This window comes from Triturus cristatus, chromosome 10, assembly GCF_964204655.1.
Source record: "Triturus cristatus chromosome 10, aTriCri1.1, whole genome shotgun sequence".
NCBI classification, from domain to species: domain Eukaryota; kingdom Metazoa; phylum Chordata; class Amphibia; order Caudata; family Salamandridae; genus Triturus; species Triturus cristatus.
This window is the reverse complement of record NC_140593.1, coordinates 59,543,972-59,571,028: the sequence shown is the minus strand read 5'-3', so window position 1 is coordinate 59,571,028 and position 27,057 is coordinate 59,543,972. Positions and strand designations below refer to the sequence as shown.

At 47.6% G+C, this 27,057-nt stretch overlaps 1 protein-coding gene across 2 annotated transcripts in view; it reads right to left on the bottom strand.

The window, feature by feature from the left end:
• Positions 1-27,057, bottom strand: part of PLEKHA8 (pleckstrin homology domain containing A8) — a 141,015-nt gene that overhangs the window by 101,007 nt on the left and 12,951 nt on the right. For both annotated transcript variants that reach the window (XM_085630416.1, XM_085630417.1), the window contains exons 2-4: positions 20,990-21,106; positions 13,893-14,048; positions 2,386-2,522 (exon numbers count right to left, since the gene is read on the bottom strand). In XM_085630416.1, coding sequence (XP_085486542.1) covers positions 2,386-2,522; positions 13,893-14,048; positions 20,990-21,106 — 410 coding nt within the window. The remainder of the gene's footprint in view (positions 1-2,385; positions 2,523-13,892; positions 14,049-20,989; positions 21,107-27,057) is intronic.

Sequence of the window (27,057 nt, the reverse complement as noted above, 5' to 3'; positions counted from 1 at the left end):
CCCACAATCTCAAGGGGGTGGTACTTTAGGACTCCTGTCCCAAGGTCAAGACATGTGAAAGAATATGAACAGTGTTGGAGTGCAGTCCCTGCCCCCCGGGGCGAGTCCAATTGTCCCCATGTAAATGAAGCTCAGCCACCTCAGGTAACAGGACTCCATTATTGTGTTCAAATATCTCATTATTATTATCACTGTAATCGAGAATGTTGGCAAACAGTATCAGGATTGCATTTTCAATCATGCACGTGAACACCCGAACAAGTCTATGGTTACTCTGGGAATATCTGCAAACAGCTCTTGGTATGAAAGCGGAGGGTAAGATGGAGGAAGGCGGCTGCCCAAAAGGAAACAGCAGGTGCCCCCCATTACTCCACCTCATGTTCCCTTCTTGTGTACAACAATCTGAAAGGAAATAGACAACATTTTCTGCCAAAGGTTACCATTGCAGCCTTTTCTGGTGTCACATAGTTCCCAAACACCACAATGCATCCTGGGAGCAGGGCAGTGCCCTGCTACACAACTATGAAGTGAACATATAACCCGCCCACCCCCCACCCAGTAAAAAGAAGCGGTCATCCATTTCAGCACCAATGTAGAGTAGTAGGCCATATCCAGCCTTTGAAAGCTTGCAGACGTTGCTCTCACGTCACCGGCTGGATTACTATGTCTGGCCACCTTCATCAACACTCATTTAGCAAAAGTATGAACATTTCTACGCTGCCCTTGTGCCCTTGTGCCCTTGTGCCATATAGATAAATCCAATATGAGAAACCCAAAAGACTTCACCATCACAAAACAACACACACACATCCAAAGTGCTCCAAACATCCCTGGTCATGATGATACACTTCACATAAACAACTAATAGAACACAGACAAAGCTGAAAAATACCAAACCACCACCAACACAATCCTTTGCTCATTTCTGGTCAATGGGCATTGAGGAGATGACCTGCATAAGAGATGCATAAGCAATTAGCAAAAGCCCGAGGGAAACTACTCCCTTGCTAAACTCACACCCCAACAGCTCAGTGAATATTATATCACGACCTTTCCAGAGACAAACCAGAAGATGATAACCATAACTTATCACATGACCATTCAGACACTGAAGGAAAAGCAGGAACTGTACAGACTTCTGAAAGTGCTACTAGGCAATAGTAACGACAGGATGTGCTACATACATGCCAATACCACTAGACACATATAACCCGCACACTGGGACTCATGGGGGAAGTTGAGCAGGCGGGGTATGGGTGATGCTTCAAAGGCGTCCACACAAGAGAAAAGATACCAAAACAATAGAGCTGCAGGGTGGGGAAATGAAGGATAAGCTTGTACTGTTTGGAAGCTGCTGCTTCAAATAATGAATTTGATATTAATAATCAGTGAACTTAAGGGCTGCATCTAAATGATCTCAACTGCATTGTATGGATTCATCGACACAAATGTCTCCTGTGGCTAAAGATTTAACACGGATCCCACTGCACTCACTGTGGTAAGAGGGAGCCCTGAAAACACTCTACGCATGTCAAAAGAACACCCGATAGAGTTGTAAAAACACACAGGAGGCCGGCGAGATACAAGTGCTAAGTACGGTCATCGCACTACTGGGTTGGCTCAGATGATGTGAATTACTGGACAGACCAATGGGCCAGCGTATGCTACCAATGGGAGCAGGCCTCTCTGGAAGCGCATGGAAGGGTCCCGCTTAGTAAGCCTTTCACCCATTTCTAAACTTTTTCATGTCGTATAGGATAAGGAAATTAGGCCTAAAGAGATGAAGTAATTGGACTAGAATTAGGTCTGGGAGAAATTTCAATTAGACTGGAGTAATTTCGTGTTACTATTTTGTCATGAAATTACAGAAAAGTACACGATTACACCAGTTTGCATAATTCTGAGTGAATTGGTGCGTAAATGCTACCGCAAGAGCACAGGAACGAAAAACGTAGCAACTCCAAGCGACCGCTGTGGTTTGTGTTCTGTTGCATTTAGCACTATTTTCTTAGCGCAAAATTCATCCTCGGGTCCATTTTGGGGGCAAGGGTGCAAAATACTAAATGCTGGGTTACACCCTCATGTTTATTCTGCATAATCGTGCAATAATTTTGCATAATTAAGCCACAGCAAATTACGCAAGTCATGCCCACCCCTAGATATAATCTTACAATTGTGGTTAAGCGGGGAAGCAAAGAATAGAACCTGTATTTCCTCGAAGTGCAGTGAGCAACTCACTAGAAAGCAACATGTTATCTTAACCACGAGGGCAGGTCACAGATCAGCCACTACACTGCATCTTACCACAGCCACTAGGACAAACCTCAGCTTAGCCACTAGAGCGGAGTTTCAGTCACAGCCAACCTGTCCCCCAATAAACGTCACCTGTGCCGTAGGATCTGCACTTGTGCAGGGTGCAGCAGACGAGGCTTTGATTTTATTGAGCTGCTGAATGAGGAGATCACAGCGTAGCCGCAGTTCAGACATTTTCTCTTTCAATGCTGTGATGTGATCAACAAACTCTAGAAAACATTAAAAAAAATATCCAAGGTTACAAATATATAATAGGCAGTCAGTGGCAGGCGTGCTCACAATTTTAACAATTTATCATTTACTGATTGAGCAAAAAAGGAATGATTTGTACATGCTTACCTGTTTGTGGCTTATGTAAAGAGGCCCCTCTCTTCCTCTCAGTGTGTGTGTGTGTTCTAAAAGTGAGCAACAAAGAACCTTCTTGCGGTTACTATAGGTGTGTGTTCAGTGGAGGCCCCTCTCTGCCTGTCAGTGTGTGTTTCTACGGTGAGCGACAAAGAACCTTCTAGCAGTTAGTATAGGTGTGTGTGTTCAGTGGAGGCACCTCTCTTGTTGTCAGTGTGTGTTCCTACAGTGAGCAACAAAGAACCTTCTTGCAGTTAGTATAGGTGTGTGTGTGTTCAGTGGAGGCACCTCTCTTGTTGTCAGTGTGTGTTCCTACAGTGAGCGACAAAGAACCTTCTAGCAGTTAGTATAGGTGTGTGTTCAGTGGAGGACCGTCTCTTGCTGTCAGTGAGTGTGTTCCTATGATGAGCGACAAAGAACCTTCTAGCAGTTAGTATAGGTGTGTGTTCAGATGAGGCACCTCTCTTCCTGCCAGTGTGGGTGTTCGTACGGTGAGTGACAACCTTCTTGCGGTTACTATAGGTGTGTGTTCAGTGAAGGCACCTCTCTTGCAGTCAGTGTGTGTTCCTACAGTGAGCGACAAAGAACCTTCTAGCAGTTAGTATAGGTGTGTGTTCAGTGGAGGACCGTCTCTTGCTGTCAGTGAGTGTGTTCCTATGATGAGCGACAAAGAACCTTCTAGCAGTTAGTATAGGTGTGTGTTCAGATGAGGCACCTCTCTTCCTGCCAGTGTGGGTGTTCGTACGGTGAGTGACAACCTTCTTGCGGTTACTATAGGTGTGTGTTCAGTGAAGGCACCTCTCTTGCAGTCAGTGTGTGTTCCTACGGTGAGCGACAAAGAACCTTCTTGCTGTTAGTATATATGTGTGTTCAGTGGAGGACCCTCTCTTGCTGTCAGTGAGTGTGTTCCTACGATGAGCGACAAAGAACCTTCTTGCGGTTAGTATAGGTGTGTGTTCAGTGGAGGCAACTCTCTTCCTGTCAGTGTGTGTTTCTACGGTGAGCGACAAAGAACCTTCTTGCAGTTAGTATAGGTGTGTGTTCAGTGGAGGCACCTCTTTTCCTGCCAGTGTGGGTGTTCCTACGATGAGCGACAAAGAACCTTCTTGCAGTTAGTGTAGGTGTGTGTTCAGTGGTGGCACCTGTCTTGCTGTCAGTGAGTGTGTTCCTACGATGAGCGACAAAGAACCTGCTAGCAGTTCGTATAGGTTTGTGTTCAGTGGAGGACCCTCTCTTGCTGTCAGTGAGTGTGTTCCTACGATGAGCGACAAAGAACCTTCTTGCAGTTAGTATAGGTTTGTGTTCAGTGGAGGACCCTCTCTTGCTGTCAGTGAATGTGTTCCTACGATGAGCGACAAAGAACCTTCTTGCAGTTAGTGTAGGTGTGTGTTCAGTGGAGGCACCTGTCTTGCTGTCAGTGAGTGTGTTCCTACGATGAGCAACAAAGAACCTTCTTGCAGTTAGTATAGGTGTGTGTTCAGTGAAGGCACCTCTCTTGCTGTCAGTGTGTGTTCCTACGGTGAGCGACAAAGAACCTTATTGCTGTTAGTATATATGTGTGTTCAGTGGAGGACCCTCTCTTGCTGTCAGTGAGTGTGTTCCTACGATGAGCGACAAAGAACCTTCTTGCGGTTAGTATAGGTGTGTGTTCAGTGGAGGCAACTCTCTTCCTGTCAGTGTGTGTTTCTACGGTGAGCGACAAAGAACCTTCTTGCAGTTAGTATAGGTGTGTGTTCAGTGGAGGACCCCCTCTTGCTGTCAGTGTGTGTTTCTACGGTGAGCGACAAAGAACCTTCTAGCAGTTAGTATAGGTTTGTGTTCAGTGGAGGCAACTCTCTTGCTGTCAGTGTGTGTTTCTACGGTGAGCGACAAAGAACCTTCTAGCAGTATGTATAGGTGTGTGTTCAGTGGAGGACTATCTCTTGCTGTCAGTGAGTGTGTTCCTACGATGAGCGACAAAGAACCTTCTTGCAGTTAGTATAGGTTTGTGTTCAGTGGAGGACCCTCTCTTGCTGTCAGTGAATGCGTTCCTACGATGAGCGACAAAGAACCTTCTTGCAGTTAGTATAGGTGTGTGTTCAGTGGAGGCACCTCTCTGCCTGCCAGTGTGGGTGTTCGTACGGTGAGTGACAACCTTCTTGCGGTTACTATAGATGTGTGTTTTCAGTGGAGGCACCTGTCTTGCTGTCAATGAGTGTGTTCTTACGGTGAGCGACAAAGAACCTTCTTGCGGTTACTATAGGTGTGTGTTCAGTGAAGGCACCTCTCTTGCTGTCAGTGTGTGTTCCTACGGTGAGCGACAAAGAACCTTCTTGCTGTTAGTATATATGTGTGTTCAGTGGAGGCATCTCTCTTGCTGTCAATGTGTGTTTCTACGGTGAGCGACAAAGAACCTTCTTGCAGTTAGTATAGGTGTGTGTTCAGTGGAGGACCCCCTCTTGCTGTCAGTGTGTGTTTTTACGGTGAGCGACAAAGAACCTTCTAGCAGTTAGTATAGGTTTGTGTTCAGTGGAGGACCCTCTCTTGCTGTCAGTGTGTGTTTCTACGGTGAGCGACAAAGAACCTTCTTGCAGTTAGTATAGGTGTGTGTTCAGTGGAGGCAACTCTCTTGCTGTCAGTGTGTGTTTCTACGGCGAGCGACAAAGAACCTTCTTGCTGTTAGTATATATGTGTGTTCAGTGGAGGCATCTCTCTTGCTGTCAATGTGTGTTTCTACGGTGAGCGACAAAGAACCTTCTTGCAGTTAGTATAGGTGTGTGTTCAGTGGAGGACCCCCTCTTGCTGTCAGTGTGTGTTTTTACGGTGAGCAACAAAGAACCTTCTAGCAGTTAGTATAGGTTTGTGTTCAGTGGAGGACCATCTCTTGCTGTCAGTGTGTGTTTCTACGGTGAGCGACAAAGAACCTTCTTGCAGTTAGTATAGGTGTGTGTTCAGTGGAGGCAACTCTCTTGCTGTCAGTGTGTGTTTCTACGGCGAGCGACAAAGAACCTTCTAGCAGTTAGTATAGGTTTGTGTTCAGTGGAGGACCCTCTCTTGCTGTCAATGTGTGTTTCTACGGTGAGCGACAAAGAACCTTCTAGCAGTTAGTATATGTTTGTGTTCAGTGGAGGACCCTCTCTTGCTGTCAGTGTGTGTTTCTACGGTGAGCGACAAAGAACCTTCTTGCAGTTAGTATAGGTGTGTGTTCAGTGGAGGCAACTCTCTTGCTGTCAGTGTGTGTTTCTACGGCGAGCGACAAAGAACCTTCTAGCAGTTAGTATAGGTTTGTGTTCAGTGGAGGACCCTCTCTTGCTGTCAGTGTGTGTTTCTACGGTGAGCGACAAAGAACCTTCTTGCAGTTAGTATAGGTGTGTGTTCAGTGGAGGCAACTCTCTTGCTGTCAGTGTGTGTTTCTACGGTGAGCGACAAAGAACCTTCTAGCAGTTAGTATAGGTTTGTGTTCAGTGGAGGACCCTCTCTTGCTGTCAGTGTGTGTTTCTACGGTGAGCGACAAAGAACCTTCTTGCAGTTAGTATAGGTGTGTGTTCAGTGGAGGCACCTGTCTTGCTGTCAGTGAGTGTGTTCCTACGATGAGCGACAAAGAACCTTCTTGCAGTTAGTATAGGTGTGTGTTCAGTGGAGGCACCGGTCTTGCTGTCAGTGAGTGTGTTCCTACGATGAGCGACAAAGAACCTTCTTGCAGTTAGTATAGGTGTGTTCAGTGGAGGCACCTCTCTTCCTGTCAGTGTGAGTGTTCGTACGGTGAGTGACAACATTCTTGCGGTTACTATAGGTGTGTGTTCAGTGGAGGCCCCTCTCTGCCTGTCAGTGTGTGTTTCTACGGTGAGCGACAAAGAACCTTCTTGCAGTTAGTATAGGTGTGTGTTCAGTGAAGGCACCTCTCTTGCTGTCAGTGTGGGTGTTCGTACGGTGAGTAACAAAGAACCTTCTTGCGGTTACTATAGGTGTGTGTTCAGTGGAGGCCCCTCTCTGCCTGTCAGTGTGTATGTTCCTACGGTGAGCGACAAATAACCTTCTTGCAGTTAGTATAGGTGTGTGTTCAGTGGAGGCACCTCTCTTGCTGTCAGTGTGTATGTTCCTACGGTGAGCGACAAAGAACCTTCTTGCAGTTAGTATAGGTGTGTGTTCAGTGGAGGCACCTCTCTTGCTGTCAGTGTGGGTGTTCGTACGGTGAGTAACAAAGAACCTTCTTGCGGTTACTATAGGTGTGTGTTCAGTGGAGGCCCCTCTCTGCCTGTCAGTGTGTATGTTCCTACGGTGAGCGACAAATAACCTTCTTGCAGTTAGTATAGGTGTGTGTTCAGTGGAGGCACCTCTCTTGCTGTCAGTGTGTATGTTCCTACGGTGAGCGACAAAGAACCTTCTTGCAGTTAGTATAGGTGTGTGTTCAGTGAAGGCACCTCTCTTGCTGTCAGTGTGGGTGTTCGTACGGTGAGTAACAAAGAACCTTCTTGCGGTTACTATAGGTGTGTGTTCAGTGGAGGCCCCTCTCTGCCTGTCAGTGTGTATGTTCCTACGGTGAGTGACAAATAACCTTCTTGCAGTTAGTGTAGGTGTGTGTTCAGTGGAGGCACCTCTCTTGCTGTCAGTGTGTATGTTCCTACGGTGAGCGACAAAGAACCTTCTTGCAGTTAGTATAGGTGTGTGTTCAGTGGAGGCACCTCTCTTGCTGTCAGTGTGTATGTTCCTACGGTGAGCGACAAAGAACCTTCTTGCAGTTAGTGTAGGTGTGTGTTCAGTGGAGGCACCTCTCTTGCGGTCAGTGTGTAAGTTTCTATAAGTGAGAAGCAGACAAGTTATTTACCTTTGGTAACGCTCTTTATGGTGGGTATCCAAACTGCAGGTTTGTCACCTTTTGAATCCTCCCAGACTGGATCTAGAAACCTTGCAAGAGCAGGGGGTACTAGTGGGTGCTGCACCCCGTCCACACCATCCAGGAGCTACACATAGGTGCCACCCCTGCGTGATAAATTCAGTTTATCACCATATTTTATGTGCCCTAAGATGAGGAGTGACTGAGGATAGAGGGGCAAATATAGGTTGAGACCCTTTAAATACAAAAAGTCTGCTGCAGAAAATGGGGAGAAGAGTGGGTGGTGTGGAATTTACAGTTTAAGCATCCACCAGTAAGAGCATTACCGAAAGTAAATAGCTTTTTTTTTTTAAAGATACTTCTAACCATAGATTCCTAATCTTTTGTGTTTATGCCAAAGCAATGGAGAGGGTTTGAAAAATGGACTCTACACCAGGAAGTCTTGCAGGACAGAGTGGGCAAAACAACCCTTTTGCAGACCAGAGAATTGATAGAATAATGCCCTGTGAACAGATGATCATGTAGCAGTCTGGAAGATGTCCAACACTGGAACACCCCTAACTAAGGTTATAGAGGGAGCCCTGGTTTGGTGGAATGTCCCTCCGGAGGTCTTCTGATCTAAAGAACGGCACAGCATGATAGAGAGGACAATCCACCTTGACATGGTCCACTTTTGGATGGCCTTCCTGTTTTTCGCTGGTGAATCCAATAAAAAGTGTATCCTTCAGGTACTGCTTCCTAGTGCCATCAATATAGAAACTAAGGGCTTGTTTGGGATCCAACCAGTGCAACTTCTCCTCAGAGGGATGGAGCAGAAGGAAAGATGCACTGAGAGTGACTGGTGGTCCCACATGGAACAGCATTATCACTTTTGGAAGAAAGGACGCCAGAGCTCGAAGCACCAATCTGTCAGAGAAGAATGTGGTATATGGAGGCTGAGCTTATAATGCCTGCAGCTGATTATGCATCATGCAGCGGTGACTGTGATAAGAAAGATGGTCTTAAGAGTCAGCAACCTTAGGATACAAGTGTGCATGATCCAAAAAGGTGAACACATCACAAAAGTAAGAAACAAATTAAGGTCCCACTGCAGCATAACAAAAGGTTTAGGTGGAAATATACAAGACCTTTCCGAAAACGCATCCCAAAGTGTGATTTGAATAAACAGAGCTGATCAGGCAAAAGCAGAAAGTACAACTGAGCCACATTTTAACCCTCAACAGTGCCCACAGTGCCCACAGTAATACCTTGCGTGGCCAATGACAAAACAAACAAGAGTAAATACAACAACTTCGCTGGAGGAGCGTCAATACATCAGTCCTCACAATGGACACGAACTTAGCCCAATGACCCTAACAGATGTACTTAGTTGAAGGGCGGTGAGCCGCCATTATTACATCCAGCAAATCAAACCTGTTGCCCCAATCTCTACCCATGGAAGCATAGATTATGAAGGTATGGATGAAGAACCCTGCTCTGTTGCTAGGACAACAGGCCCTCCTGAAGCGTAGGGCACAGGCTCAGCAGCTCGAAATGCAGACCCTGCGTGCCCAAAAAAGGTTATTAGGATAAGCTGTGCTCTATCCATCTTGACTTTCTTCAGATATTGTGCGATCATTGGCAGATGCGGAAATGTTTAAAAGAAGCCTAGCTTCCAGATAGAGCAATTGCAAGGCCACACTGTCCTGTTATGCAGTGTAGGGAGGTGGAATCTGACTGCATGGTTGCCCCCACTTTTTTCCTGGTGTTTTGCTGGTTTTCGACTTCGTCTGACTGGGATCCTGCTATTCAGGACCCCAGCCTATCAGCTTTCCCCTTTAAATTGATTCCATGTACTTTAGGTACACTCCAGATTGGATCCTGGGGTACCCTTATAAGTCCCTAGTATATGGTATACTATGTACCCAGGGCATAGGTACCCCAGAGGCCTACCAGGGGCTGCAGCATGTATTGTGCCACCCCTGGGAAGCCTTCCAAAATGACATCACTGGTCTGCTACTACAGCCTAGGTAATGTGGTGAATGCACCCCTTACTGAGATATAGGTTCACTATATCTCTCCATATCACTGCACATGTAAACCTATCAGTCACCCCCTATGGCAGGCCTTAACAATCCTGAAGGCAGGCTGCCGGATTTCATGCCAGAGGGTGCCCATGCCAGAGCAAAGCCCCTCTGCAGCTTTCAGAACCTTTATTCCGGGGTGGTTTGTGATGCAGCCAAACCATATATACTTAAGTGCATTATAACCTTGCAGTAAATGCTAACTTTGGAATGGCTGCACGGAAACATGTCGTGTTTGGTGTCAAATACCTTGGAATCATACCCCCACACCAGTAACTGGTGTGGGAGTATGATCCCATCCTTCTAGAGGGAGAAACATGACAGCACTGGTATACCCGGTACCAACTTAACAGAGCCCTGGCATCACAAAATGGATGCTGCAGCCACAGACACGAGTCTGCCCTCCTGCTGCTGGACGAAACTCCAGCAGGGGAGGCCTGGACAATAGGTTTCCTGTAACAGGGAGGTGTGACCACCTCCCAGTCAGGCTTTTGTGTATTGGGTCTGGGTGGGTGCACTCCAAGAGTGCTTTGAAGTCTGCACTGGGGACACCTTTGGTGTCCCTGTACATAGTCCAGCTCAAACCGGATGCAGGGGCTACCAGCCGTCGCTCTGGTGCGAAACTGGACAAAGGAAATGGGTGTACCCACCCCTCTTTCCTGACCCTCCCATAGGTGGGTCCCTAGAGTTTGTCCCACCCCTTCCTTGGGTATAAGATAGGAACCCCTGGCTACAGGACTTTAGATTTACCTGGATGAAACTCTGATACAGAATCCTGGAACTTCGACGAGCTACATTGAACTAGATGACTGAAGAATCTCCCTTGGAGTAAAAAAGTTACTCCCCTGCAAGGCAGGCACCAAAGACGCATCTGACCGGTTTGCATCTCCGAAGCTCCCGAGGACTCCGAAAAACTTTGCAACACAGGAAGTAGGTTTCCGTGGTCTTAGAAGTCGATCAGTGCCCACAGCAAGTCTGAGGCCCGTATCACTCGTGGCGACCGTGCAACCCGAACCCCTGGACACCGCGTCACTTTGCCGAAGCATCAGCTTTCCAGCGACTCCTGCAGCTGAGCTTTGGGTTACTTGTGGCCCTGACCCCGAGCAGCAATTCCACCGAAGATTGCCTGCCTACACACCACGAGTGTTCCGTGAGCTGGCCCTTTGTGTTTTCTCTCGAGGTCCCTTCGCGATCCCTGGTCCGTCGACTGGTGGGTCCCTGTGAAGGCAACTCTAACTTTAATTGGACTTACCTGGTTGCTCCAGACATGCCCTGACTCTCCATCGCTTGAGGAGTCCCCAGGACCTTGTTGGTCCGCACCGAAGCATATTTCCTCTTCCTACATGGGTTGCTGTTGCCAAGGCTTGTTGGGTTCAATCCGAGCACAGACACCGCAGCACTCGACATCCTTTGAGAGACAGCTCGAATCCAGCTCCTGGTCATCGTCGACGCCTCCTGGTCCTCGTGGCTGCAGAGTCAAGCTTCACCTCTACGCACCTGAAACAGCCAACATCAGTGGGCATTCGTCTATCGTGCCCCTAGTCACTGGCAAGTGACCCAGACTCTGTCCCCTCTGCTTTCAGGTTCTTCTGATCTTCAATCCAGGCTTGGATCACACCGGACTCTTCTCTCCTTCCCGGCAGCGGCACTTTGCAGCAGATCGCCATTGAAATCAGTGACAATTCCCAACACCATTTGACACCTATGCACCCGGCTTCCCTGGGTGAGGTAACTCAAGTACTCCAGTGCTCCTAGAACCCCCCAAGTCTAAAGGGGTTTGCTCAAAGTCCTCTCCTAAGTGTCCTTAACTTCTAAAATTCCAACCGCGACTTTCCCATAGAATAGTACGGGGCTCGCGCCTGTGTTCTCACACTGCATGTGTCTCCCGTGGGTCTCCTGTGTCACTACCTTGGGTGGTTCTTTGGGGTCCCAGCGATTCTACGTGCTCTAGGCACTGTGTCTAGTCAAGTCGTGGTTCTTTTACCACTTTCTTAGTATATGGTTTGGTCCCCCATGGGGTCCAGTGTATTTTGTGCTACTTATTGCTATTTAAGAACTGTATTATTGTGTATCTTGGACTCTAATTTCATAAAGAGATTAGTAGTGAGTGTTTAGAAATAAATACATATATTTTATATATACCTTGTGTGGTTCGTCTTTCATTTAGTGATTCAAGAGATTATAGATTGGTAAAACAAGCTGCTTTACACTCCTTCAAGACTTAGCCTGAAGGCTGCCCTCCATAGCTACCACTAGGATAGCTTTCAATAAAGGTTGTCTTTACACCTATCATCAATAAGGGTTGTTTGGACTGATGCAAGGTGCCCACTAGAACTTGTGGACAGCATGTGCCAGGACAACTTCTCACATGCAGTATCAACATGGTGATCATTTTGTTTATCAGGATCTGAACAGGCTTGTAACAGAGGATAATTGTCTGGCTCAATGAAGGACGAATACAAGGATTTAGACCAAGCCACAGTAATGCAACCAGTCACTGCCAGGAAGCAAGGTCTCCTGTTGTAAGAGCTCCATTAACAGATTGAGGTCAGTGTCAACAGTAAGAAGCTGCAAGTCCAGATCTATCATAGTCCTCCGAAACCATCACTGCAAAATATTGAGGACCCAAGAGAGAGTTAAGGTGTTAAGGTTAAGTGTCCATGTCACTAGTAATTTGCAACTCCTCATAGAGGTGTCCATCTCTGTAGTAAGAGGGGAGAAGCTAATCCACCTCTTCATTGTGGTCCTTGTCCTGGGGGCTTGAGTTAAGCCCTGGCCGGCATCGGAGGTAAAAAAGGCCTGCAGCCATCTAAAGTAACAACGTTATAAGGGAACGGCTTCGGAGTCCTCAAACAGCACAGGCTGAGCCTTTGCGATCTTGTACTAAGACACAGGTCAAGAACATGCCACGGTCAAGTCCAGATCCAGCACCAGAATCTGTGCAGTTAGTAGCCGGTGCCTCTGGTGCCAGGGTAGACACTGGAGTGGGAACCACTAACACGGCCTGCAGCAAAGCACTTGAGGTGGGGGCCAGTGCCACCGGGAGGCCAGAGACTAGGCGCGGTCCAACGGTCCTAGGGGGGATCCCTGCCTGGAGCTCCTAATGAATCAATGGGACCAAAAGGCAGGCCAAAGGGAACAAGAACTGCTCTGAACAACTGCACTATGGTCAACTTAACGGCATTAATTTGCAATGGCGACAACCAAGGCCCAGGAAACTCAGGGCTCATTGGCTCCAAGACCGGAACTGTGCCAGTGTCTGAAGATGCAGCCAGAGTTGGGTCCTTGGAGCACCTGTTGCACAACCTCGCTCTAGAGCAAGAGCAGAGGGAAGAGGGTAAAACCCCACTTGGATTTCTTATGCTTTCTTTGTGACTGGTCCCTTGACTTCAATTTAGACATATCTTATGACGGTGAATGAGACCGGGCCTGCGAGTGACCTCGGGACGTTAAATGGTCAGCATCTCTTCTTATGCTCCATGGCAGAGTCTGGTTTCGTGCTCCCAGAAGGCCTTCAGGTGCATCAGGGAGCCTTTGTATCATGACATTTCCCCAGCATGCTGGCGACTGTTCTTAATTTAGAAGTTGGTAGGCACCGAGAAAAGGTGGAAGCAGAGCTCTGGATCCATATCATGGTTTGTGGAAGAAGAGGAACAGGCATGGGTGCAAAGCCCCCCCAGTCAAAAAAGCAGGAGCATTCCTAAACCAATCTGACAATGCCACCCTTTGGACTTCTCTACTTGCATCAAAAAATATACCCCAGTTGCCTTCTGAAATGGGCAACATTCTCTCCAGTTTCCTGGGATCCATCTCTTGTCCACGACCCTGTGATTTACCAAGAGATGACAGTGTTCCAGGCATTCTCCCTTGCAGTGCCTCTGCACCTAATCTTTATCCATTATTTCACTTTGGCCCGCTTTCTGGTTACTGATAATGCACCCTATGTGTAGCTTTTTGTAGGGAAAAGATAAGAAAAAAAAAAAAACACATTTGGCACAAAGTTGCCATCCAATAAACAGGATAAGCAGAGAGGCCACGAATGGAACAGGCACAGCGCCTAAACGCTATTCTCCACTGTTGGTAAGAAGATTGAGGGACAATCGTGAAGTTGGAGAGAAGTTATGCCTAAGTGTACTTAAAGCTCCAAACACAATCCCCGCAGCTGTAAAAAGTTTCACCACCCTTTGCATATTTGGGCTTGATGTGAGTAGGAAAGAGGGAGGCTTGCATTTGTGTCCAGCATTACAATTCATGGCCGAAAGATTACTGTGCGCAGAATAGACTCAAGACATGCTTTAAAGAAAACTGAAGCTATGCTGGCGCGGTTCTTGCTTGTGCCGGTGTGCCTGGCCGCTTACCTGTCTCTTTCTTGGTGCGGATGTCGGCTAAGCATGCTTTGGCAGAACCCAGTGCCACCAGCCACCTCTGCCGCTCAGAGGCGCTGTGGGCACGCAGGTAGAAGCGCTGCTGTCCGGGAATGATCAGGTCCATCCGTGTGCTGTCTGTGGGGTGAACTGGAGAGCAGAGGGTAAGTGCTACAGCACAGTGATCGACATATCTACACAAATGTCCTAATTCAAAAGTTCAGAACTGGTACAGTGAGCGGTCAAATGTGAGTACAATATTGAGCATGCTAGATGTTGGATTGAAATGCCACACAGCGCTGTTGGACCTCAAAACTATAAAGTGCTGCTTATTAATTTACACTGAATGCAAAAGGGTAACTAGCAACATGCATGCCACTTCCACCAGTGCACTTTCTGCAGCCCTGCAATCAAGAGTTAACTAAAGAAAATGAAGAAACATGGCTGCCCACAGAGCAGAAGAACGAGGACAGGCTGCACCCACTGAGCAAATGAAAAGGGGGGCAACACTGAGTGCCAGTGAAATACTGAAACATCCCAGAGTCCTCACTTCAAGGCGGCAGTTGGTCAATGTTTGGGGCAGCTAGGTTGCTAGGAGTGGCCAACACCTATCCAGTGCTAGGAGGAAACGAACAGAATAGTTTGTATATGCTTGAGAGAGAGGAGGTTGGCAGGGTGAGCAGAATGTCCACGATTTTATGCATTTAAACGTTGGTAATATGTTTAAACTCAACAGTCACACATTATGGAGCTGGCCTATTCCTCCATTGCAGAACCCAGGCTGCTTTCCAAATAGCTCTGACAACATGTATTACAGAAACAGATTTTCTCTAACAACTCCCAATCCCAGTCCCTTAGTTAGGTTCAGAGGTTGGCGCAAGATACTCTCAACAAGCGGCACCCACAGTACCATCATACACATTCCTGACAGCGGAGCATAGTCCGAACAGTCGCAAACAAGCTTCATTCACAAACTTCCACTCATATGGCTGAGGAGAGCAGCAACTGCAGCTCACACTGTCCAGCTCACAGCCGGAGCTTGCACAGCCCAGGGTGCCAGATCCAAAGGAAGAGATGCTGTCTTCTCGGCTATAGGCAGAGATCATGCTCTAAGTAACTGGGAAGGGTCACCAGCAGCCGCCTCCAACGCAATCCCCCCCTCGCAGGAACTCTGCAACAATCTCTCTCAATTCTTCCGCAGCAAAATCACCACCATTTACAACAACTTCAACCCACAACCGGACCCGACAGACTTGGTCAAACGCTTCCCGACCTTATCTAAAGAACCAACGCTAAATACATGACCCATCATCAGCCCAGAAGGAACTGCTGCCACCACCATACAACAACAATAGGCATTTATAGAGCGCGCAGCTACTCCTGAAGGAGTGTCTTGGCACTAGCAGCAGAACCACCCCAAAAACTGGCTAGCAGCCTTGAGCATCGGCCGAAGCATTAAAAAGATGGGTCTTCAGAATTTTCCGAAAGATCCTTTCCAAAAGCTGCAAACGCAAGAGTCGTTGGAAGCAAATTCCTAAGTTTTGCCGTACGAAAAGTAAAGGATCTCCCACTGCGCCTAGCCCTATGGACCCTTGGGATATGCAGGAGCTTCAGTAAAGTAAACCTCAGGGATCTACCCCGACAGTAGGCCTTAAGTCTGCATTTCAAATACAGAGGTCCCTTAAGCTTCAAAGCTCTGTAGGCAAAGATTAAAGCCTTGAATTTGATGCGACTGATTACAGGAAGCAAGTGCAGCTGGTGGAGATGAGCAGAAACCGTCTGACATATCGGGAGCCTGAGAATGAGGTGTGCGGCTGCATTTTGGATAATCTAAAACCGTTGCAGTAGGTACGCTGGCAAGCCAAGATGAATACTGTTGGCGTAGTCCAATTTTGAGGTAACTAGGGCATGAACAATGGTCTTTTGGGATGCCACAGGAACCATATGTAACATCTTTCGCAGAGACTTCAAAGTAGCAAAGCAGCTAGTCGAGACCGCTTTGACCTGCGGTTAAAAAGACAAAGCTAAATCCAAATTGATGCCTAGGTTTCTTACACAGGAAGAGGGGGTGGAAGGAACCCCCAGCTCAAGCGGCGTCCAGCTGAGAGAATCAGGGATCTTTGCTTGTGCCAAAAAAAACAGAATGTTTGTTTTACTGAAATTTTGTTTGAGGCAGCTCTCGCCCATCCGGCACCCACTGTTCTAAGGCAGTTTTAGAAGGAATTGAAGGTGGCAGAAGGGCAGAAGAAGCTGTGTGTCATCAGCATAAGAAATCCCCTTCAGACACTATGATTCAACCAAATTAGTCAAGGGTTCTATCCACTGAGGGGCCCCATTGGATCTCTGTCCTCCCCCGGCCCCTACCACGCCTACGCCAGAGTGCTGCAACCAATCAGCACTATGCTCACACCCATTTTTAATGCCTTCACCACTTCTGCGACCTCTCCAGATACTTGGAAACACGCAAGTGTCCTCCCATTGCTGAAGAAACCATCTGTGGACATTTTAACACTCACCGACTACAGACCTATCTCCCTGCTACCATTCCCGACCAAGGTCTTAGAGAAACTCATCAACAGCGCCTCACCTACCTCAACGACCACATATTTCTCAACACCACTCAGTTTGGTTTTAGACCCAACCACAAAATGGATACTGCGCTCATTGCCGCCACGAATGACATCCGCATGACTGTGGACAGTGGGGACACAGCGGCTCTCATCTTCCTGGACCTCTCCACAGTGTTTAACATGGTCTCCAATCAATCAATAAATCAGGGGTTTTTAGCGCGCGCTACTCACCCGTGAGGGTCTCAAGTAGCCTTGGGGGGAGGGGTTGCAGCTCCGGATCAGTCGAAGAGCCAGGTCTTGTGGCTCTTCCTGAAGGTGGCAGAGTGGGGGAAGAGTCTGATGTTGACTGGGAGCTCGTACCAGGTCTTTGCTGCAACGTAGGAGAAGGCTCTTCCGCCTGCTGTGGTTCTGCGGATGCATGGGGTCTCTGCGGAGGTTCCTTTTGGGTATGTGGAAGGAGACTCTTTCTTTGAGGTATTTGGGTCCGATGTTGGAGGGATTTGTAGGCGTGGGTGAGTAGCTTGAGGTTTACTCTCTTCTCGATGGAGAGCCAGTGGACGTCTCGTAGGCGATGAGTCATGTACTCATGTCGTGGGGTTTCGAGGATGAGTCTGGCTGCGGTGTTCTGGATGGTTTGGAGCTTGTGTAGCAGGGTTTTCTTGATTCCGGTGTAGAGGGCGTTACCGTAGTCCAGTCTGCTAGTTAGGAGTGTGTGGGTGACGGTCTTTCTGCAGTCGGGGGGGGATCCACTTGAAGGTCTTGCGGTGGATGCGGAGGGAGTTGAAGCAGGTGGAGGCGACGGCGTTGATCTGGCGAGTCATGGTGAGGGAGTCTAGAATGATGCAGAGGTTTCGGGCGTGGTCTGATGCAATGGGTGGGTTGCGGAGGGCCACCAGGTGTTGTCCCAGACAGTGGAGGAGGGTCCAAGGACGAGGACCACTGTCTTCTCCAACTTGAACTTAAGACAGTTGTTGTTCATCCAGGCTGCGACGTCTTTCATTCCTTCCTGGAAGAGGAGTCTGATGTCTTTGGGGTTCTTCGTGAGGGAGAGGATGAGCTGGGTGTCATCGGCGTAGGATACCATGCTGAGCCCATGCTGTCTAAAGATGGTGGCGAGGGGGGCCATGTAGATGTTGAAGAGTGTGGGGCTGAGCGAGGATCCTTGGGGTACTCCGCAGTTGATCTCTGTGGGTTCGGAGAGGAAGGGTGGGAGTCTGATCCTTTGAGTTCTGCCGGTGTGAAAGGAGCGGATCCAGTCGAGGGCGGTTCCCTGTATGCCGGCGTTGTGGAGTCTGGAGGCGAGAGTGCGGTGGGAGACGGTGTCGAAGGCTGCAGAGAGGTCTAGTAGGATGAGGGCCGCTGTGTGGCCCTGGTCGAGTAGCATGCGGATGTCATCGGTGGTGGCGAGGAGGGCGGTCTCGGTGCTGTGGTTGCTGCGGAATCCGGACTGGGAGGAGTCGAGGATGGCATTCTCTTCGATGAAGGTGGTGAGCTGGGCGTTGACGAATCTCTCTGTGACTTTGGCTGCAAAGGGAAGGAGAGAGATGGACCGGTAATTTTTCAGGTCCGTCGGGTCAGCCGAGGGTTTCTTGAGGAGGGGCTTGACCTCTGCCCGCTTCCAGTCATCGGGGAAGATGCTGGATTCGAAGGAGGTGTTAATGGTCCGGCATCATTCGGGTGCTATGGCGGCGGCGGTTCTGTGGTAGATGTGCGGTGGGCAGGGGTCCGTGGGGACTCCTGAGTGGGTGTTCTTCATGGTCGTGGCGGTGTCTTTGGTGGTAGCCGGTGATGGTGGACTGGTTGTCGGTGGTGGAGAGGAGGGTGGTGTCTGGAGTCTGTTCGCTGAAGTTGTCGTAGACGGCCTTGATTTTCAGATGGAAGTAAGAGCGGAGCTTGTTGCAGAGGTCCTGGGATCGTGTGATGTCCGTGGCTTCGCTGGTGGTTTTGGTGAACTGCTGTGGCTTCGCTGGTGGGTTTGGTGAACTGCTGTATGATGTTGAAGAGTTCATTAGCGTTAGTGTGGATTTTGTTCTGGATAAAGGTCCTCATGGTGGCTCGTATTCGCTGGTGGTATTCAGTCATGGCGTTCCTGTTGGTGTTCTGTTCTTCGGTGGTTTTCCTGTTCCTCCAGAGTTTCTCGAGGCGTCTGCAGGAGCGCCTGGCTTCTTGGAGGTCGGTGGTGAACCAGTCGGCCTTCAGGGGGCATTGTCTGACAGGGTGGCGGAGGGGTGCGAGCTGGTCTGCGCAGCTGGTGATCCAGCGGTAGTTCTTTGGCTGCAAAGTTGGTGTCAGTTGTGGAAGTGGGTGGTGCTGAGGTGTTCCTCTGGGACCTTGCTCCAGTTTCTTCGGGCGGACTTGGGTGCCGTGGTGGTGTTGAAGGTGAAGCGTACACAGTGTTGGTCTGTCCGGAGGGGTTGCGTGGTGTGGCTGAAGTGGATATTTATCCCTCCTGCGAAAATGGGGGTTGAGGAAGTGTACGGCTTTGTGGGTGGGGGTGGTGATGAGCTGCTTTAGTCCGAGGTTGGTGAGGTTGTTCAGGAGGGTGGTGGAGTCGGGGTCACTGTGGTTGTCGAGGTGGAAGTTCAGGTCTCCGATGAGATGTAGTCTGTGGTCGCGATGGCGTGGGGTGCGACGAGGTCGGCAATGGTGGTGGCAGATAGACAGGAGGCCCAGGGGGTCTGTAGGCGAGGGTCCCGCGCAACGTGGTTCTGGGGCTGGTCTGGATCTGAAGTGGAGATGCTCTGTGTTGGAGAGGGGGGCGCTTGTGCTGGAGGTGGAGAGTCGGAGGGAGCTCTTGTGCGTGATGGCGAGTCCTCCTCCTGGGCAGTGGGGGCAGTCCTTTCTCTGGATCTTGTATGCGTCTGGATGGCAGTGGCGATGTCGGGGCGGAGGTGGCGTTGGTCCATGTTTCCGTAAAGAAGGCAACGTCTGGCGAGAGGGTGTCGAGTAGGTCCCAGTTCAGCAGGAGAAATGGCCGAGGGTGATGTTTGGCGTCGCTCGCTGGCAGCTGTCGTTCCTTCCGGGGTTGAGTGCGAGGAGGGCAGCGGAGTTGTAGTGGTGGGAGGTCGTAGATCCAGGGTTCCTGGCGCTGGCCACGGTCGGGTCTCCCACTCCATCCGACGCCTACACGACATTGGAGTCCCACGACACACACTCAGCTGGATCTGTTCCTTTCTGACTGGAAAGACTCAGTCAGCCTGGCACCTTGGATGCCCATGACCTCATATACAGAGTTCAGCAAGGACCATCTCTGAGCCCGACTCTGTTCAACACATTCATGATCCCTCTAGCCAGCCTCATCCGCTCTCACAATCAATATCCTCTTCGACACTGAAAACATGCATCTTATTCTCTCCTTCACAGACAAGACGCCCAGTACACATATGAAGTTCAATGCCGGCAGGACTGAAATTACCCACTGGATGAAGACCAACTGTCTGAAGCTAAACACTGACAAGACCGAATTTGAGATCTTCAGGAAGAGCAATTCACTGTGGGACTCCACCACGCATGCAAAGAACCTCAGGATTGGCATTGATAGCTAACTTGACATGCCGACCCAGTTCAATGCCTCATGCTTCCATACCTTGAAGATGCAGAGGAAAATATTCAAATGGCTCCCAGTCAGTACCCAGAAAACGGTCACGCACGCACTAGTGACAAGCAAGCTTGACTATGGAACACCCTCCATGCCGTTATCAACAAAAAGCTCACCAGAATGCTGCAGACCCTTCGGAACGCAGCCGCCAGAATTACTCTCAACCTCTAATGCCACACTCAAATCACACCACACCTGAAGGAGCTCCAATGGCTCACCATACACAAACAAGCACAATTAAAACTACTCACACACAAACACACACTTTTGAGGCACTACATAACACTCGTCAGCATAACTCAACAATTGCAGCTCAGTGCCAGGATACCCTTCCGGGTGATAGCGAGCTCTACAAATCTACATAACAAAACATGGGTGTTGCACACAAACCACTAATTTGCTCCTGACGGTCACACTGTTAGCCCAGGAGAAACAATAACAGAAACAAACTGGAACATATCATGCCTAGAACAGACAGTACCAGAGATCTATGTTCAATGAGCCATGATTCAGACATCTGAGGAGCCTGCTCAGTGCCTCCTCCCTTCAACATTTGAGGTGGCCTTCTCCCAGTGAGGGTGTCCTGCTTAGGGTCCTCCATCTATTTGTCTGCCTTCGGCGTATCATTCTCAGTGTTGCCCATCCACTCCGGCTCCTGGGTTCTCCTGCTCAGAGTTCTCCATCAATTCCCCCACATGTGGTGCCTGTTCTCTACCCCCATACCATACCCCCATCGGAGGTGTAGTGATCAGGGTCCACTTCCATCCCTCCGCTTAGGATCACCTGCTCAGGGTCCCACTTCCATCCCTCCATGGGGTGCCCATCTCAAAGTCCCACTACCCCACCGCCCAACAGAGTTGTTACTCGGAGTCCCCCTTCCTTCTGAAGAGGCTTCCGGACTCTAGGATTCAGCCCCTCCTTACCTTGGATTTCACACACTGCCATCTGTATGCTTCCTTTGCAGCCCTTCCAGGCCTCCTCCCTGGAGTCGTAATAGGACAGAATCCCACCGCTGAGGATAAACCATCTGGGCTGCCAACCTGAAAAGGAAGAATCAATCCATGAAGCAAAACAACAATAAAATATGAAAGCAAAAAGGAGAACAACTGTTTACTCCAGAGGCCTTGCAGTCATAGCACTGTGAAGAGAGCCGAAAACGTGCTGGGTGATCAACGTGAACTGAACAAGACAGGATCCTTGCCAGATTTTCAGGACAACACTTCTCTGTGTAAATGAGCTTTAATGGATAGGTTTTCTGTAAACTTATTTAATATGGATATTCTAAAAATATGGCTTCGGTCTGGCCCGCCCGCATTTACAGTGGTCACACCTGATGTGAAGTATAATCTGTACGCATACTACAGGTCACAATACAACCTTTGTACCATCTGATCATCTCTAGCTATGCATTCCTGCTCCCGTTTGTAAAATGCTTCATTATTTTACGATGCAATGAAAAGCAACAACTGAAACTGCTAGGACTGGTGTGACCCGGTAATGAAATGGAACTAAGAGCTAGAATTTACACAAGAGTAATTTTGCATAAACGCAGATTATTGGGCTATGCACATCACATGCAATTTGTTTATCTTGCACTTAAATAGATCTCACAATTTTCTCTCGTAAAAGACAGTTCAGAAACAAAATGCCTTGCGGAAACTGTGAACCAGAGGAGTGACTTGGACATATGCAATGTGTAAGTAACCTTCACCGCACGAATTTAGAAACTTGTCTGATACTACATTGAAGATGGTATCTTATGTGCCTTTTCGTATGCAAAGGCATACCTTGTGTATGATTCCATAAAGATCACTGCATGTGGGTAATATGCGCAACTCTTACACATCTAGAGAATTAAGCTTTACACAAAGAAGCAAGCATTGGCAAAACCAATGGTCGTGCCTATGCGAGAGCTATTGGCTTGGTCAATGTATTTTATGCCACGTTGTACAGCAGCGTGGTTGCTGTGCATCATAGCTGAAAGATAGGGAAAAATATCCGCTATGAGGTTGTCAGTACCTGCTACGATGGGCAGTGATTTGTTTTCTTAGTGTAGGATGATTCTCTACCTTCACACAAAAAGAGATTTTCAGGAACAAATGACGATAACACTGCGTTATCAAACGTAAACCAATAAGAATTTAAAACATCAATCTTTTTTTAATGGGGGCAGGAAACGTGAGGCAAAGGCTGAGGGTGTGGGCCAAAACATAAATTAGGCAATAATAACAAAAATAAATGATATCTGCCATCCTTAGACAGGTGCAAGAGCAGCAATCTATTTAAAGCTGTCTGAAGTTGTCAAAAGCAAGAAAGATCATGGCATAGCTGTGATTTCTGAAACTCACAAATGCATAAAAGGCATTCCACGAAACAAAAAATTCACTTGTTTAATTATATACCTAGCTGGAGGTTGCAGTGTTGGCCTCGCATGAAGACAGTGCCAGAAAGGCCATGCAGAGTAGGGAGAGCAGTGTCGCCTGCATTTTTGGAACATCTTTGAACGCGTTGGCTCAACTTTTAGGCACTTTTTAGGTCTTGCCTAGCGTTGCAGCGCATGCGTTGCTCGCTCGGCCAGACATGTAGTGAGAGAGGAGATTTCAGAAGGGGACTTGAAGCCCCGCCCATCATTTATTGGGTCGCGTCAGCGTTTATGCTAAACGCTGGCTTCTCATTGAAAAAGGATGCTTTTTGGTCACTGCCCTTTCTCCCTTCTGGACGGCCCATCCGGACTGGGTCGTCTGCTTCACGGCTGTCGTGAAGCATCTTATCTTTAGGGGGGGGGGGGGGGCTGTTTCTAATTAGCATGGCCTTTGTGCGGCCATGCTAATTAGAAACGAAAGATAAGAAAGTCTGCAGGCACTACCCTGCACACTGAGGCTCCTAACTGTGCACTGAGATTCCATTTTACGCTGCTAATTGGAGCAGAGCAGTGCTCTGAGGGTTCCCGCAGCCGATCGTTTTAAATCCTGGGTGATAATGATGCCCTGCTCATTTTAAAACACGCAGGGTGCCTCACTTTTTGGGGGGGGCGCCCCCCTGCGCCACATTGGCACCTAAGCGATCTCTCCCGTCCTAGAACTTGACTTTTTACCCTTTTAACTTAAATGGTTCCCTTGATGTGATATTTTATATTTCTGTCAGTGGCGCTCAAACAATTTACTTATGCGTGTGTTTTTTTTATTATTTAATTTGGGGTGTTTCGCTAAGTGACTTGCACTTTTAATTGGCCTTTGCATAGGCACGACAACAGGAAGCGAATAAAAAAAAACTTACTGTATTTCAAGCGGCTCTGTTGGCCCGTCAGTGTTAGGTTTAACGATGACATCACACGGGTGAAAAGTGAGCTGGTGGTGGTAAGAAGGGATGGTGTGTTTTAAACTTCAGAAAGCTGTGTGGCACTGGGATGCGCGCCCGAAACAGTTAACCGACTCAAGAGTTTTTGCTTTGAAGCCAACTGGTTGTTATTTATTTATTTATTTTTACCCCCGGCAGTGTGGCAGCTTCTGCTGCGGAGAGGCGCGGTGTAAAAGTTCATTTTCCGTCTCTCAGACCCACCCACCGAAAAAACTGCTTCCCACTTGAATGCAACTATGATTTGAGGCGTGATAGATCGCCTGTCATCCGGTTGCCTTTGATCTATTCCGTTTTGATTGATATCAATAAATCAATCGCCATGGTAACCCAGGCAAGAGCGACGCAGGGCTCACCCTCTAGATACTGTGATCCAGACAGGCACAATTATTATCTTGTTTGGTCTAATGTGGGTGTTTTTTTCTCTTTCCTTGGATCACATCTTTGAAGCAAAGCTACTTGTTTGCTTTAGGGCTCATCTTCCAAGTCCTGCTTTTTGTGTGTTCTGTTAACAGTGCATTCAATGCACAGTTGAAGTGGTAGGGCCCCTGCGGGTGACATACTTCATAAACTTTGACAAGCATTTTTTATATCAGGGTTCAAAGGTGGGGGGTGGATTTGTGGCTCTGGCCTTTCACCAACTCCGGTTTACTACTTTATTGATTAACCCACACAAAGAATGGAGTGTCTGGGTGTATTGTATACAGGACACCTTCCCCTGAATGCCCAGCAGGATGGAGAGTCGCGCGCACAGAGACTGGTACGGTGTGTACTTACAGGCATAAGCCACTCACACACTGAAACAAAACAAACATGACCTATTTAACAACAATGGTGTGTGGGACTGGAGACAAGGGCACATCCACACCAGCCTTGAACTCTGAAGCTTCTTTTGAGCACTCCTTTGATACATAACACCCACAACGCCCTTACTTCCTTCACCACCTACCTACATCTTCTGTCTGTCTGTCCGTGCCTGACTGAATGTCTGCCTGGCTTTAGCCACGACCAAAAGACAAACCATCCCTACTTACGATATACGATCAGTAACGAACACGCGTTGTGCAGTGCAATAGGTGTTGCTTTTGGTATTGCAAATAACAATGGCTTTTAATTTTTTTAAAGGCATTGCCACTTAAATGCCAATATCTCCAAAATTCGCAGTTGCAAGACCTATTGCATTGTAAAATGCTTGTTTCCTAGCTGGATGGGAGGTAGCAAGCAACGAAGGGTGGGAGGCGGACGGGTCAAGCACTAACGGGGGGAGGAGGAGGGGCAGGGACAGACAAGCTGAGCACTCGCCACAGTGACAAAATTCAGTGGAGGCAGTTCCACCTTATTACAGCGGTCTAGCACAGTGGTTGCCGCTCTCTAACCTGCTACTGTGGACTAATAATGCTTGAAAATGTAGGGCGAGAGTCAGCTCATGTGCGAGTTCACTTTTTGGCTATAGGCAATGTTTCAATGTGTGGACCTGTACGTCAGTTCAATTTGTATCCTGCCACAGAGCTCACATCAGCACTCACTACGCTTAGTAACATCCAGCACTAGGGCAAGACAATCTATCAAACTGCCTCATATGTTTCCTATCTGTGCAAACACAGTTCCATGTTACGTTCATCGCAGTGCACCGTTTACGGTTGGTCGCATGGGCGGTGTCTCCATCAGAGGATGCTGGATCCTGGCGGTGGTCCCACATTAATTGGTTGAAGAGCCAGTGTGGCATGCCTGGTTAAGTGGTTGCTTGTATTCAGCAAGTGAAGCCTCCGGACCATATGAGGTCTCTCCACTACGTTGATGACGTCCATCACATTGCTCAATCTTCAGGTGATGTCCCCTCGCGTCTGACAAACGTGCCTCAGACTGACACCAGCTCTACATCACAGCAGCTCTTTCTGAGAAGCACTCCCTTGCTTGGTCAAGAAGAACGCTGAACTGGGAAGGTTTAAATCCCACCCCATTTTCCAGACAGGGGATGTTGATCCACTGCCTACAATCCTGAAACAGTTGAGGTTGGCTCCACTTCAAACGTCTTTTTCTGACTAAAGAGTAGGCACTGTCTTTGTGCAAGGTGATGGCTCTCGCAGCAGGTAGTGGCGATGTTGGCTCCAGGCAAAAGTATCCAAACATGGACACAATAAAGTGTGATGACAGCACCTGGCAATCATGGGCCTTCCTGAAGTAGCACTCCGGGAAAGACAAAGGGGTAGGACCTGCTTAGAAACATCCTCACCATTAACAGCGAGTGACAAATTCAAGCAAAGCTAGAACGGAGCTCTTTGAAAAGTAATATGTTTTTGTAGGCAGTACATCTTTATAAGTTGCATCCGCAACAGTACAGACTGGACAGCCCTCCCACCTCCCCTGAGCAAAATAACAAAACCAAAACCATTATGCTGGTTAGGCACTCCACCCAATCAGCATACAGCACTCCACTAACAATCACATAGTAACCAATAGTACAGGCAATACAACCCGAGAGAGTAATTTATTTGTTGATTAATTAAAATCATTACAATAATGTGCACACACACAAAAATAAAATAAAAACACCTTTGAATAGAACCACTACTTGTAAATTAGTAATTAAACATTTTTCAACCTAACGTTAAAACCTTTACATAAAACAGTAATTAAAAAGCTTTATAATCCGTAGAGAACATTATACTTCCAATAATTTCCATTTAAAATGCAACAAAATAAAACAGCATATATTAGCAGTAGTTTTTGTAATTTGCAATTATTTCACTATTATCGTTTCATGTTAAATGAAAAAAAGAAAAAAAGAAAAAAGCATTATGCTTACCATAATACCTTTTACTAACCGCAAAAAATATTTTAGCAACATCTTTCTAAGGTAACATATATTAGCAGCAGATATTACAGTTGAGATCCTTTTACTATTATCCATTTATAAACTACTATAAAGTGCATTGTGCTTACTAAGGTGCTTTATGTTAGCAGCAAAATTATTTTAACTACATCTAATTAGAGTAACATGTTTTAACGTCAGATATTTTAGCAGTAACACAGTTGATATAATATGACCTGTGAGCGACAGCAACTTCTAATGATAACACATTTCATAATTTCAATAAGTAGACATTAAGAGATCATACCAACTAAAAAAAGAATGTTATCGCTAATAATTGTCTACAAACTCCTAAATTATATAAGTTGCTGGTACTCTATAGTCGTATGATATTATTCTTCAAGCAGCTATTTTTTGCAATTTCTTTTCCACAATAGTGATGAACTTAATAAAGAGATGGACAAATTTAATATCATCACCACTTAAACAGGCAATAACTGCATTCCTACATGTTCTAACTCCCGATTCGTTAAAAATCGGTTTAAGGATAGACTTTCGAGCATCAGTTAGCCCTGGGCATATGGTTACAATATGCATTAAGGTTTCTTCAGTTAACCCACAGAGCCTGCAGACATTAGATGACCATTTACTTTCCCATTTTGGTATTCCATCCTTTGTTGGATATCTACCCAACCTTAAATGAATAAATTTGTTCTTAATCAAAGGTCTCAAATGGTATGACAAATAAAGTTGAGGGGACAACCTACCAAAAGAGTTAGCTATAGTCCAAAAATGAGTTTTTTTTCTCAGGTCATCCTTGTCCAC